Raw genomic sequence first — 13,820 nt, 5'->3', positions numbered from 1 at the left:
TGTGCAAATGTGACCCCAATTCACAAAGGAGGGTCAAAGGCTGACACAAGTAATTATAGACCTCTGAGTTTAACCTGTTCCAGGAAAATTAATGGAGGCACTGGTTAAAGAAGCACTGCAGGATCATCTAGACAAGACTTCGAGTATAGCTCAAACACAGCATGGGTTTGTTAAGAGAAAGTCTTGCCTGACCAACTTGATTGGATACTATGATGCAGTCACAAAAGAACTGGATGCAGGGAATAACTTTGATATTATATATTTGCATCTTAGAAAGGTTTTTGATACTGTTGCACATGGCAGACTGCTGCACAAATTGGAGCAGTGTGGCATTGGAGGCAAATTGCTGCTATGGATAAAGGGGTGGTTGAGGGGGAGAAGACAGAGAGTGGTAATCAATGGACACTGCTCATCGTGGACTAATGTTATTAGTGGAGTCCCTCAGGGTTCAGTGTTGGGTCCATTATTGTTTTCTGTATTTATAAATGATATTGATGATGGTATATCAAGCTTAATGTCCAAGTTTGCAGATGATACAAAGGGTGGCAGGGTTGTTAAGGACACTACTGACGCTATGCTGCTGCTGCAACAGGATCTGGAAAGGTTGAGCAGATGGGCTGAGAGGTGGCAAATGAAGTTTAACATTGGCAAATGTAAAGTACTGCATATGGGAAACAGCAACCCCAGAGCAACGTATCAACTCTGTAGTACTACAGACAGTGGTAGAGAATGAAAAGGACCTGGGGGTAATTGTGCAGGCAGATATAAAGTTTTCTGAGCAGTGCAGACGGTCTGCAAAGAATAGCTCATTGTGTCTTGTCAATGATATACAGGAATTTTTCTAGCAGGGATAAGGAGGTGATTATTCCCTTCTATAAAGCAATGGTCAGGCCACACCATGAGTACTGTATACAGATCTGGAGGCCTCATTTCAAGAAGGATGTAGAGCTGCTGGAACAAGTACAGAGAAGGACAAGATTAGTGAATGGAACAAAGGGTTGCTCTTACGAAGAAAGGCTTAAGTTTTGCAAATTACAATGTCTGGAGACTAGGCACCAGCGAGGTGATCTGATAGAGGTGTATAAAGCCTTGAATGGTTTAAGCATGCTCGATGCTGATGGGATTCTTCCTCTTGCTCAGAATAATCACTTGAGAGGAAGGCATAAATTCAAATTGAGGAAAGACAGACGTAGGATAGATGTACGTAAATTTTCTTTTAGCCAGCAGGTAGTTGGTTGGTGGAACAGACTTCCATCCCTTGTTGTGGAAGTTGATAGCCTAAATAAATATAAGGCTCAGCTGGACAGGTATTTCGAACGAACGGAGGGGTGAAATCGAAGTGTTTTTTTTTTTTTTTTTGCTGATGCTGCATAAGCTTGCTTTCTTGCATCATATGCCTCTACTAATGCTAATGCTAAAACAAATGCTCTAGTGAATGTAAGACTTTTCTGCTTTATCAATTACTTTTAAATATCAGAATTGGATGAATATTGTATGAAGGATGCATATGCATAGGTGTCCTTAAAGATTATATGTACATGGTGGTTATAAAATAAGTTTCCGTATTCAGGAGACCCTAGTGTCAAAACGGTTAGAGATAGCACTATGAAAATTGGTAGGTATGTCATTTAAGGTATGGGGAAGCGATTTGTAGAAGGAAAAAAATTAGTTCAAATTTCCACCACCAGAGGAGAAATTAGCACTGTAAATATGGGATGGAATACTTAACTTAGGATTAGATTTTAATATCAGAACTTAGAAATCTACAGATATTATTCTATGTGCTTTCTTTCACCTGAGATGACATTCTGAAAACGGACTGCATGCGATACAGTTTCGTGTAGCATCTGATTGGGGATGTTGGCTACATGCTGTTTAATGTTTGCTTTTAAATCGACAAGCATCTGTATGTTGCCATGGTGAACTCTGTCTTTCAGGTATCCCGATAGCTAGAAATCACAGGGATTGTGATCTAGTGATCGGGCTGGGCTGACCAGAACTGTGGAAAATCTCTAGAAATGATGCAATCGTTTTAGAATGTTGAACAGAGCAGTTCCTTCGCTTGTCGACCAGTGTGGGGAGTGGCACCATCCTGCATGAACACTACAGTCTCCAACATTGACTTTCTTGCAGAGCGGGAATAATGTGATCTCTGGATCGTCAACATGTTTGTTTTTTTTTTTGTGCAGTTAATAAAATTGCATTCTTAATCCCTCTATTTCTTATTTAGCCTAATTTTTTATGCATTAAATATATTAAAAATAAAACTTTCTAGATGATGGAAAAATTGAAATAACGGCATCATGAATCCATGAAGATGCTGTTATTCTGAAAGTCTACTGTATATTTATGTTGAGATCTGTGGTAGAATAGTGTTTTGGTGATGAATATTTTGCTTTGTTTGAAAAGTTCAAGAGTTCTCGCTCATTTCTATCTCCTCTCCTAAATTTTCCTAGAACATTCTGAAGTCTTTCGAAAGCCTCCAACTTTTGCATTAAAGTCTGCCATTATTATTGAAATATCTTTTTTGTTTGTGTTATCTATGGTTTCTTGTAGGTCTGAATAGAAGGAAGCTGTCTCTGTGTCAACTTGTGAGGAGTCTGGGGCATATACCTGGATTATTTTTATGAAGATTGCTTTTTTTTTTTTTTTTTTTTTTTTACGTTTTATTCTTAAACTTATCATTCTGTGAGATGTGTGGGTAAATTTTTATTATTGAATTTAATTGATATTTCTTATCCAACTTTCCTTAAATTTATTCAAATTACCCGCCTCTGCAAGATTAAGTTAAAATAATTTGAAATTTAAATTTATCTTCCCGATGTATTTCATCTGAGGGAGAATAATTATTTGGTTTTTTTTGTCTTAACCCATTTAAAGTCTTATACACTTCAGTTAGGTTACTGTGCAGATACTTGGTTTCCGGAGGCTGCAATTTACAGAACAGTGGTCCATTTTGGTAAGAATATCCTTATGTCCCCAGCTAATCTTGTTGCTCTTCTATGCACAATTTTCAATAGATATGTGTCCTTCCTAAAGTGAGGTTTCCAAACATGTATGCCGTCATCAAAGGTATGTGGCCTAACCACTGCATTAATAAATATTAAAAATGATAAGTGCATCATCCCCAATCCCTCTGGAATCCCATTCATCATATCAGTCCATGAAGAGGAGTTATATCAGTCTTTGTGTGATATCTCTTAACTGTCATTTATCTATAGTGGTAACTTGCCAATCATGATTCTTCTCTTTCTTGGTGATTCCTTTCTACTTCTCTCTCTCTCTCTCTCTCTCTCTCTCTCTCTCTCTCTCTCTCTCTCTCTCTCTCTCTCTCTCTCGGTAACTCAGATTTTTTTTTTGTTGGTGCAGCATAAGCCTCAGGCTTCCTTGCAGCTTATAGCTAATAATAATGCCATATTGCACCAATTTGTATAATAATCATGCATGAGGTACAGTATAAAAAATTTTACTGAAATCTATATATATGATGTCAAAATTATTTTTTGCATCCAGTTCTTTATTACAGCCTCACAAATAGCTAATCAAATTGGTGAGGCATTACCTCTCTGAAGAACACCCTACGCTGTGATTGCCTTATGGTTCCACTTCCTTCAAGGTCTCCCATTATTTTTATTATTGCATAATAAGTGTATGTTTATAAAGGTGAAAATCTTAACCAGTGAGGGAAAAGTATTGCATTAATTTTATAAGGACAAAATTTATTTGGTTTAGTTTGTTATAAATAGATATATTATAATGAAATAGGCACAATAGTTCGATGGAAAAGCATTGTCTTATTATGTTGCCTTGTAAGAAATTATATTTTATATTTATGTCATGTTATATGAGGGATGTTGCTATAATTTGGGTTCAAGTTGTCAAACATTTGCAGTTATCTGATTTGATCTAGCAGCACTAAATCAATATTGGTATCAGCTTGAAGTACTTTACAGTCACCTGAAAACTGAAGGTTCATGTAAGAAGTGATATATAGTTCTAATATTATAAATAATAATAAGAGCCTTCATCATTTATTTCAGGTTAAGGATGCCATCTCTTTATTTCATCACATGTGGCAAGTTTGTTGTGAACCTATTGCCAAAAAGAATATGTCATATCAAATATCTCTCTTTAGCTTGCATTGGAATTGGTTGGCAAAGAAAGCTTTGGCTATGGGATTAAAGTAAGTTTTTTTAATTTTCTTATATTCATAACAGTAGTGAAAGTTTAACCTCTCTCGTCTTATTAGCCATTTTTGCGAGCAGCACCTTTTTTTATATATAAGAATGCATTATGAAGAAGCAATATCAAACTTGAAAACACTGGCCGATGTCTAGAAAAATAATCAACATATTTAGTGGAATCTTTTCTTCTGTATTTTTTTTTTGCTAAATCATGATAAGACAATACAAAAATTATAACAACAATAATAATCATAGTTTACTATAACAAAGAAATACACAGTGTTGAAAAATAGTTGTGTTGTTGTTTGTTATTTGGTTTTTAGGAGCATTTGGTGATTACTAAGGTCAGGGAAAGTTGGGTCCCAGATTTCTGACCCCTGTGCAGAAGCAGTAATTCAGAGGACAGTGTATGGCTTTATGGAAGGGTTCCTGAAACTTTCATCTCCAGAATTTTTACTAGAGGGGAAACAGATTCATCACTGGGATCCTGAGACCAAGCAAGAATCAATGCAATGGAAGCATGAGGGTTCTCCTCTTGTGCAGTCATTCAAAATCTACTTCTGAATCATCAACAATCCATAAGATGAAGCACCATACCATGAGCATTGCTCAGCAACTGGAAGTCATTGAAAATGAAGTGAGCAGCATGCCATAGCAACTCGGCTAAACAATATAGCATAGGATTGACGCCAGTCTTATATATTGTGAAGCGGGCAGACAAGCTTCAAGAATACACTGCCAAGCCAGAGAGTAATGTACAGAAGGTCTTGCCACAAAGAAAGATGTTAAAATCATCTCGCTGATTATTTCGATTTGGTAGTGTGTATGTGGTTCAAAGCTAAGTGTGCTAAAGGTTTCCCTTCTCGGTGGTGGTACTATATGTGAGAAGGCTTGACAATTCCATAACAACTTGGGAAGGCAGGAAGAGTGTGCTAATACAATGGATGGCTCAGTAGATTCAAGAGGAGGTATTGTATCCATAAGTTGGTTGTGCCAGGTGAGAGTCGATATGCAGACCATGATGCAGCAGAGGAGTATATCCAGAATTTGCATTGACATTGGACAGAGATATTCATATGAGCAAGTTTATAATGCAGACAAAACTGGACTGCAATGAGGCATTTGCCCAGGACTATACTAGCTGGTTCTGATGAAGCCTTGCCTCATGGGTTCAAGGAAAATAAAGATATATTGACAGTTTTAGTGTGCTATTGTGTAAATTGAAGCTGCTTGTTATTGGAAAGTACAGAAAGTCTCATTACCTTAAAAACTTAGCCAATCTATAATCATGATTATAATTATGCTGCTATCTACTGCGGCATACATATTTTCCAGTTGGTGAATAATAACTTGAAGATATACAAGGTGTCTCAAAAATATTGATACAAATGTTTAGGGGAGGTAGGTAACATCTAAAGGAATGTGAATCTCATAGAAACCCATAACCAGAAACGTCACGGGAAAGTAATAGCAGAGGCACAAGAAGCAGAAATGACACAAGACAGTAATTAGTGGCAAACATTTATTTGACATAATATTAACAATGGAGTACGAGATGGATGCATTTCATGATGTTACAACAGATGCTCGAAGGTTCCACCATGAAATGCGAGGCATGCGTGATACCGACGCAGCATGAATTGGCGGACACGGTCGAACACACCTGGAATTTCTTTGACAGTAGCAGCAGCACAGAGGAGTCTCGCCACGAGATCCATTTCCATCTTCACCGGTGATTCGTACACGATAGATTTGAGGGCCTCCCCACAGAAAGAAATCAAAGCTCGATAAATCAGGTGAGTGTGGGGGGCAGGGAACAGGTCCACCACCGCCAATCCATCGATGCCCAAAACGCCTGTTCAAGTGGTCATGAACACACTTTCTGTAATGGGCAGGTGCCCCGTCATGTTGAAACCAAATGCTGCATCTTACATTTGCTGGAACATCGTCAAGTAACCCTGGTAGAACTTGTTCAAGATTGGTTGGTTGGTTTTTTTTTTTTTTAGGAGCATTAGCAACTAATGCCATATTGCTCCGGGATATGTGGTGGTCATTCCTTGACCTTTCCGCATCCTCCGTATTTGGTGGTGACGGGCTCGAACCCCGGTCTAATCAAGAAGCGTGTGCTGCGCACTGCTGCTCCTTCCCACCTGGCTGCAGAGGCGCCCTTGTTCAAGAAAGATCCGATATTTAGCGGAGTTCATGCGGGATAGTAACAGGTATGGGCCGACTAAGCAGTGACCGACCATACCTGACCACACATTTATTGCGAAGCGATGTTGTGCCGCATGGGGGTAAACACCATGTTGGTTGTCGTGAGCCCACACCTGAGCATTGTGCTGATTGAATAAGCCTTCCCGAGTGAAATAAGCCTCATCCGTGAACAAAACATAGACTGGAAAATTCAAGTCTTGAACGCTTTCTTGGAGAAACTACTGTGCAAAAGCCATACGTGCAGGATGATCTTGGGGGAGCAGTAACTGAACCCTTTGCAGATGAAAGGGGTGTAAGGAATCGTCATGCCAGACATGCTGTACACTACAATGAGACACTCCTAACGCAGAGGCAACGGCACGTGTGCTGGTAGTAGGATTATTCTGGATGGCATTCAACACACTTTCTTCCATGGCGGGAGTTCGCGTCGAACGTGGTCTGCCCGCACTACTCCTGTTACCTCTAAATGACCCATAATCGCACAAATTTTTATGCACGCGAGCAAACAAACGGTAGTCCGGTACATGTCTGTCTGGGAAACGTTCTCCATAAATTCGTTGAGCAGCTCGTCCATTGCCCCTGCTAATTCATACACTAGGTGCATGTCTGCCAGCTCACAGTTCGTATATTGATGCATGCTCTTCATGCGGCGACTACTGCTTATATGAGTAAACTAGAAATTTGCCCTCTCGCGAACTGATGAACAGCGCCGTGTACCTACTTACGGTGACGCTTCCGGTTATGGGTTCCTATGCGATTCACATTCCTTTAGATGTTACCTACCTCCCCTAAACGTTTGTACCAATAGTAAAAAAGGCCTACGTGCTCTGGATTCATTATGAAAAATTTTATTCTGTTTCTTAGAGCGTGGGTTCGAGCCCGTCACCACCAAATACGAAGATTGCGGAAAGGTCAGGGAATGACCACCGCATATCCCGGAGCAATATGGCCTTAGTTGCTAATGCTCCTAAAAAAAAAACCAAACCAAACCAATCTTAGAGCGCACCAATATTTTTGAGACACCCTGTATATATCACCTGGAATAATAAAAACCTGATTTCAAGTTTGTATAGCATACTCTATTCACATAATAATAGAGGCGGACTGGGTCCAAAAAACAAATAGAATGTATTGGAGGTCAGAGTGTAATATTGAAAGTCACACTGGCCTTCGGCCCACCGGGGTTTTCTTGGTTAGTGTTATGGCAATCTGGTATGAAGGTGGTTTGTTTTATGCATACTATATTACAGACTATCTTAATTAGAATTATGGTACTCATGTTATTAATGTTGAAGAAGCATATTTAATAATTGCAATTACTAAAATATATAGTTTATTCTAAAATTAAATTTATGAAAGATTATTTGTAACTGGTTATTTGAACAAAGGAGTTTATCTTTTCTCATTTTTATCTTGTTAACATCATTTTTCTAAATCATCCCTTGGATGAGCATCTTGTGCTCATCATTTTATTTGGTTTTTTTTAGGAGCATTAGCAACTAAGGCCATATTGCTCCGGGGATATGCAGTGGTCATTCCCTGACCTTTCCGCATCCTCCATATTTGGTGGTCACGAGCTCGAACCCCAGTCTAATCAAGAAGCATGTGCTAAGCACTGCTGCTGCTGCCCACCTGGCTATGGAGGCACCTCTATAAACGTCTTTCCTGAATTTGAATTTCTGCCCCATCGTGTGCAGAATCTGAGCAAGAGGAAGAATCCCATCAGCATTGATCTTGCTCAACCCATTCAAGGTCTTATAACACGTCAATCAGATCTCCTCAAAAGTGTCTAGTCTCAAGATGCTGCAGTTTGTAGAACTTAAGCCTTTCTTAAGACCACCCCTTCATTCCCCTCACCAATCTTGTTGCCCTTCTCTGTACTCACTCAAGCATCTCTACATCCTTCCTAAAATAAGGCCTCCAGACCTGTATGCAGTACTCAAGGCGTGTCCTGACCACTGCCTTATACAAAGGGATAATCACTTCCTTTTCCCTACTACAAAAATTACTGTATATGATTGACTGTATATCCTGTATATCATTGAATGAAATTTTAGACATTCCTGTATAAAATTTCTTATCTTACTGCGTAATTACTCCCAGGTCTTTTTCATTTTCTACCACCTTAAGTTTAGTACCACCACACAGTTGGTACGTTTCTCTGGGGGTTACTTCTACTCATATGCAGTACTTTGCATTTGATAATGTTAAACTTCAATTGTCACTTCTCAGCCCATCTGCCCAACTTTTCTAGGTCTTGTTGCAGCAGCACACTGCCATTATTGTGATTAACAATCCTGCGAACATTTATATCGTCTGCAAACTTCCACATTAAGCCTGATATACCTTCATCAAGGTATATAACGTTGCTCAGAGGGCAACAGGCATTCTGTATGTTATAAGACACTCAGTCTAAAACATTGATGGATCCGATATCTTTCTATTTCAGAAGATTTAGAAAAATACTGTTGGCCTGCCTCCCTAAAATGCACTCATGAACACCTTCTCAATGGTAAGCCCTGTTATGTCACTTAGGTGGCAATGAACATTTAGAGTGGTTCTCTTTAAGACACCTGGTCAGCGTGAAGAGGAACATACCAAGCCCTCCAGCACATGACTGCACGACAAAACAAATGGCCCTCAGTCCACAGCAGCAAGAGGATCAGAGTGGAAGCAGAGGGTGCTAAGATAAGAATCTCTGTGTACGTCCAGACTGCCATGCACGGAAACTGAACTTGGCCTGTTACAACATAAAATCACTCATCTATGAAGACAGGATATTAGAGCTGGAAAAGGAATTAGAAAATGTGAATTGGAATATCATCAGTTTGGCTGAAACAAGAAGAAGAAATGAATCACTTATAAGTTTATCAAGTGGAAATCTGCCGTACACCAATGGAAACAGTGAAAGGAGTGAAGGTGGAGTTGGGTTTCTGGTCCATAAAGATTTAAAAAACAATATTTTCAAAAGTACATCACCAAGTGTGTCAAGACTACTACTCAGGATTTCTAAGAGGTATAAGCTAAAGGTTATAATGATTTATGCATGAACATTGAGCCATGATGAAGAGGTTGAAGAAATGTACACTGAAATTGAGAGTCTTCTAGATGAACAGAAAACTCACTACACTATCCTTATTGGGGACTTCAATGCTAAGGTTGGAAAGAGACAAAACATCACAGAAAGGGGAACTATAGGAAATTTTGGAATTGGTGAAAGGCTTGTGGAATTTGCAGAATCACGAGAAATGTCAGTAATGAACACTTTTTTCAAGAAAAGGGTGAACAGAAAGTGGACATGGAAGAGCCCAAATGGATTAACAACTAATGAAATCGACTTCATCCTCACTAACAGAAGATATATTGTGAATGATGTTACCGTCCTGAATAAGGTAAATGTTGGAAGTGATCACAGAATGGTAAGATGCACACTTGATATAGATGTAAGAAAAGTAAATAATACAAAGGTCTTTGAGATAACGGAAGAGAAGAAAACGCAGTATGTAATGGAACTTAAGACAAGTTTGAGCTTCTGCTGACGGCTCAGACCAAGATATCGACAAGGAATATTACAAATTTCTGAAAATGATAAAGCCAAAGAAATCTATAGGTAAAAAGAAATCCAAAGAAGAAAAAATTAGTCAAGAAAAACTTGTCATGATGAACAAAAGACGACAAATGAAGAGCAAAATAAATACTGACAAGGAGAAAATTGAGTATACTGAGTTATGCAAAGCCATTACAAAGAGACTCAGAGAGGACATAAGAAGATTTAACACAAGAAAAGTAGAACAAGCATTAAGTGAAAACAAAGGACTTGAATCAGCAGCCATGAGCAGTAATGGCACCTCCGTAGTCAGGTGGGAAGTAGCAGCAGTGCGTAGCCCATGCTACTTGATTAGACCGGGGTTCGAGCCTGTCACCACCAAATACGGAGGATGCAGAAAGGTCAGGGAATGACCACAGCATATCCCGTAGCAATATTAGCATTAGCATTAGTAGAGGCATATGATCCAAGAAAGCAAGCTTATGCAACATCAGCCAGAAAAAAAAAAAAAAAACCTTCCACTTCATCCTTTCGTTCATTCAAAATACCTGTCCAGCTGAGCCTTAAATTTATTTAGGCTATCAACTTCCACAACAAGGGATGAAAGTCTGTTCCACCAACCAACTACCCGCTGGCTAAAGGCAAATTTCCGGACATCTATCCTACATCTGTCTTTCCTCAATTTGAATTTATGCCCTCTCAGGTGATTATTTTGAGCAAGAGGCAGAATCCCATCAGCACTGAGCATGCTCAAACCATTCAAAGCCTTATACACCTCTATCAGATCACCTCGCCGGTGCCTAGTCTCCAGACTCTGTAATTTGCAAAACTTAAGCCTTTCTTCGTAAGAGCAACCCTTTGTTCCATTCACTAATCTTGTTGCCCTTCTCTGTACTCGTTCCAGCAGCTCTACATCCTTCTTGAAATGAGGCCTCCAGACCTGTATACAGTACTCATGGTGTGGCCTGACCATTGCCTTATACAAGGGAATAATCACTTCCTTATCCCTGCTAGAAAAATTCCTGTATATCATTGATAAGACACCATGAGCTACTCTTGCAGCTCATCTGCACTGCTCAGAGAACTTCATATATGCCTGCACAATTACCCCCAAGGTCCTTTTCATTCTCTGCCACTGTCAGTGTAGTACCACAGAGTTGATACGTTGCTCTGGGGTTGCTGTTTCCCATATGTAGTACTTTACATTTGTCAATGTGAAACTTCATTTACCACCTCTCAGCCCATCTGCTCAACCTGTTGCAGCAGCAGCATAGCATCAGCAGTGTCCTTAACAACCCTGCCAACTTTTGTATCGTCTGCAAACTTGGACATTAAACTTGATACACCATCATCAATATTATTTATAAATACAGAAAACAATAATGGACCCAACACAAAAAAATATGGCCTTAGTTGCTAATGCTCCTAAAAACCAAATAACAAACAAACAAACATGAGCAGTAATACAGAAAGGCAAATGATACTGAAACTGAAGAATAGCGATGGTGTACTTATAAATAGCAGAAGACTACTATAGAGAATTATACAAGGAGTGAGAGAATGATACCAGCAGTGGGGAAGATGGATCGCAAATGCACATGCATTTAAGAAAATGAAGAATGAGAAAGCCCCGGGGGAAGGTTAAGTTACTGTAGAGTTGTTAAAATTGGGAGGAAGAGACATAACACAGAAACTGGCAAGACTCTTCACAAATGCATTAGAAAAGGTGTGATGCCTAAGGAGTGGAATAATGCAATCATAGTTTTGCTGCATAAGAAAGGAGATAAATCAGGAAATTGGAAATTATATGCCAATTAACTTTTAATCCCAAATCTACAAGTTGTTCACAAGGGTCATTATTAACAGATTAGAAAGAATACTTGATGAGAATCAACCGAAAGAGCAAGCTGGCTTTAGAACAGGATTCTCAACTATGGATCACCGTCATGTAATATCACAGCTAATGGAGAAAGCAAATGAATATAAAACACCATTATGCCTGGCATTTGTGGATTATGAAAAGGCATTTGACTGTATACAGCATAAGGCAATCTTTCGGGCACTGAAAAGAGAAGGCATAGACACCCTATATATTATATCTATTATGATTTTGAAGAAAATATATGAGAACGCTACCTCCTTTATTAGACTAGACAAAGACAGTAGCAAATTTAAAATCGAGAAAGGAGTTCGACAAGGAGAGATAATATCTCCGAAGCTGTTTACTGCTGCCCTTGAGGAAGCTTTCAGAAGATTAGACTGGTCGCAGAAAGGAGTCAATGTGAATGGAAAGTACCTAAACCATTTATGATTTGCAGATGACATTGTGGTCATAAGCCACGATCCCAAAGAATTAGAAGAAAATCTTAATCAGTTATGCAAGTGTTAGTAAGGATTTGGGCTAAAGATAAATATGGCTAAAACAAAAGTAATGATGAACAAGTATGCCACAGAAAGGGATATAATGATTGAAGGAGCAGTAATTGAATATGTGGAGTCATGTAGTTATCTGGGACAAGTCATTAGCTGTAATAATGAGAAATGCCTGGATTTCAAGAGAAGAATAAATTTTGGATGGATAGCATTCAGGAAATATAGTCAATACTGAAGAGCAATATCTCAGTTTGTCTGAAACGTAAAATTATGAACTAATGTATACTCCCCACCGTGACTTATGGAACTGAAACTTGGGCACTCACCAAAAGAATGGAAGAGAAGCTGAGAACTACACAGCGAAGAATGGAACAAATTATATTGGGAATCAGAATGTTAGAAAAAAAGAGAAACACATGGATTAGGCAGCAAACTCAAAGGACATTCTTTTCAAAACTGAAGAACTAAAATCGTCTTGGGCTTGACACAGCTCGAAGACATGATGACAGATGGATTAAGTGAATAACAGAATGGTACAAAAGAGGAGCTAGAAGAAAACCTGGAAGACAACGACGGAGTTGGACAGGTGAAATTCATGAGTTTGTGGGTAGTAAATGGATGGCCATTGCACAAAACAGAAGGAACTGGAAAGTTGCTGGAGAGGCCTTCAACCAATAGTGGATTGATAATGACTGATGATGAACATCTACATTAAAAAAAAGTCTTTACATCTGGGTAAGATGTAATGGTGTGATCCCCCTCCTTTCGACTAGCAAATCTTCCCTGTGCATGTGCTATTCTCATATGCCATATATATAAGCCTACAAAACAAAAACTTATAATGATATCAGATCTACCTATGCCTTGCAGTAAACATCCATGACCAGCATAATCAAGAATATTATGCCTGCCAGCTGTGGTGGATTACCCGTTAAGAAGCGGGAAAATACTTTGCCTTAACCTGATGTATGGAAAGACAAGGCATAGATATCCCATATATTATGATTTTGAAGAAAATATATGAGAATGCTACCTCCTTTATTAGACTAGACAAAGTCAGTAGTAAATTTAAAATTGAGAAAGGAGTTCGACAAGGAGACACAATATCTCTGAAGTTGTTTACAGAGTTAGTAATGATTTTGGACTAAAGATGAATATGACTAAAACAAAAGTAATGATGAACAAGTATGCCACAGAAAGGGATATAATGATTGAAGGAGCAGTAATTGAAAAGGTGGAGTCATATACTTATCTGGGACAAGTCATTAGCTGTAATAATGATAAATGGCTGGAAGTCAAGAGAAGAATAAATATTGGATGGATGGCATTCAGGAAATATAGTCACATACTAAGGAGCAATATCCCAATATGTCTGAAACATAAAATAATGAACCAAATATACTCCCCACCATGACTTATGTAAGTTAGACTTGGGCACTCACCAAAAGAATGGAAGAGAAGCTGAGAACTACACAGTGAAGAATGGAACGAATTATGTTAGG

The 13,820-nt window shown here is 38.8% G+C and overlaps 1 protein-coding gene across 1 annotated transcript in view; it reads left to right on the top strand.

Moving 5' to 3' along the window:
- Nucleotides 1-13,820, top strand: part of LOC150081532 (midasin) — a 1,449,634-nt gene that overhangs the window by 916,903 nt on the left and 518,911 nt on the right. Inside the window, exon 52 of the mRNA XM_090380238.1 lies at nt 4,041-4,183. Coding sequence (XP_090236364.1) covers nt 4,041-4,183 — 143 coding nt within the window. The remainder of the gene's footprint in view (nt 1-4,040; nt 4,184-13,820) is intronic.

Source organism: Mastigoproctus giganteus, chromosome 8 (assembly GCF_048544385.1).
Source record: "Mastigoproctus giganteus isolate SK-2022 chromosome 8, ASM4854438v1, whole genome shotgun sequence".
Taxonomy (NCBI): Eukaryota; Metazoa; Arthropoda; class Arachnida; order Uropygi; family Thelyphonidae; genus Mastigoproctus; species Mastigoproctus giganteus.
This window is presented reverse-complemented; position numbering and strand designations above follow the sequence as displayed.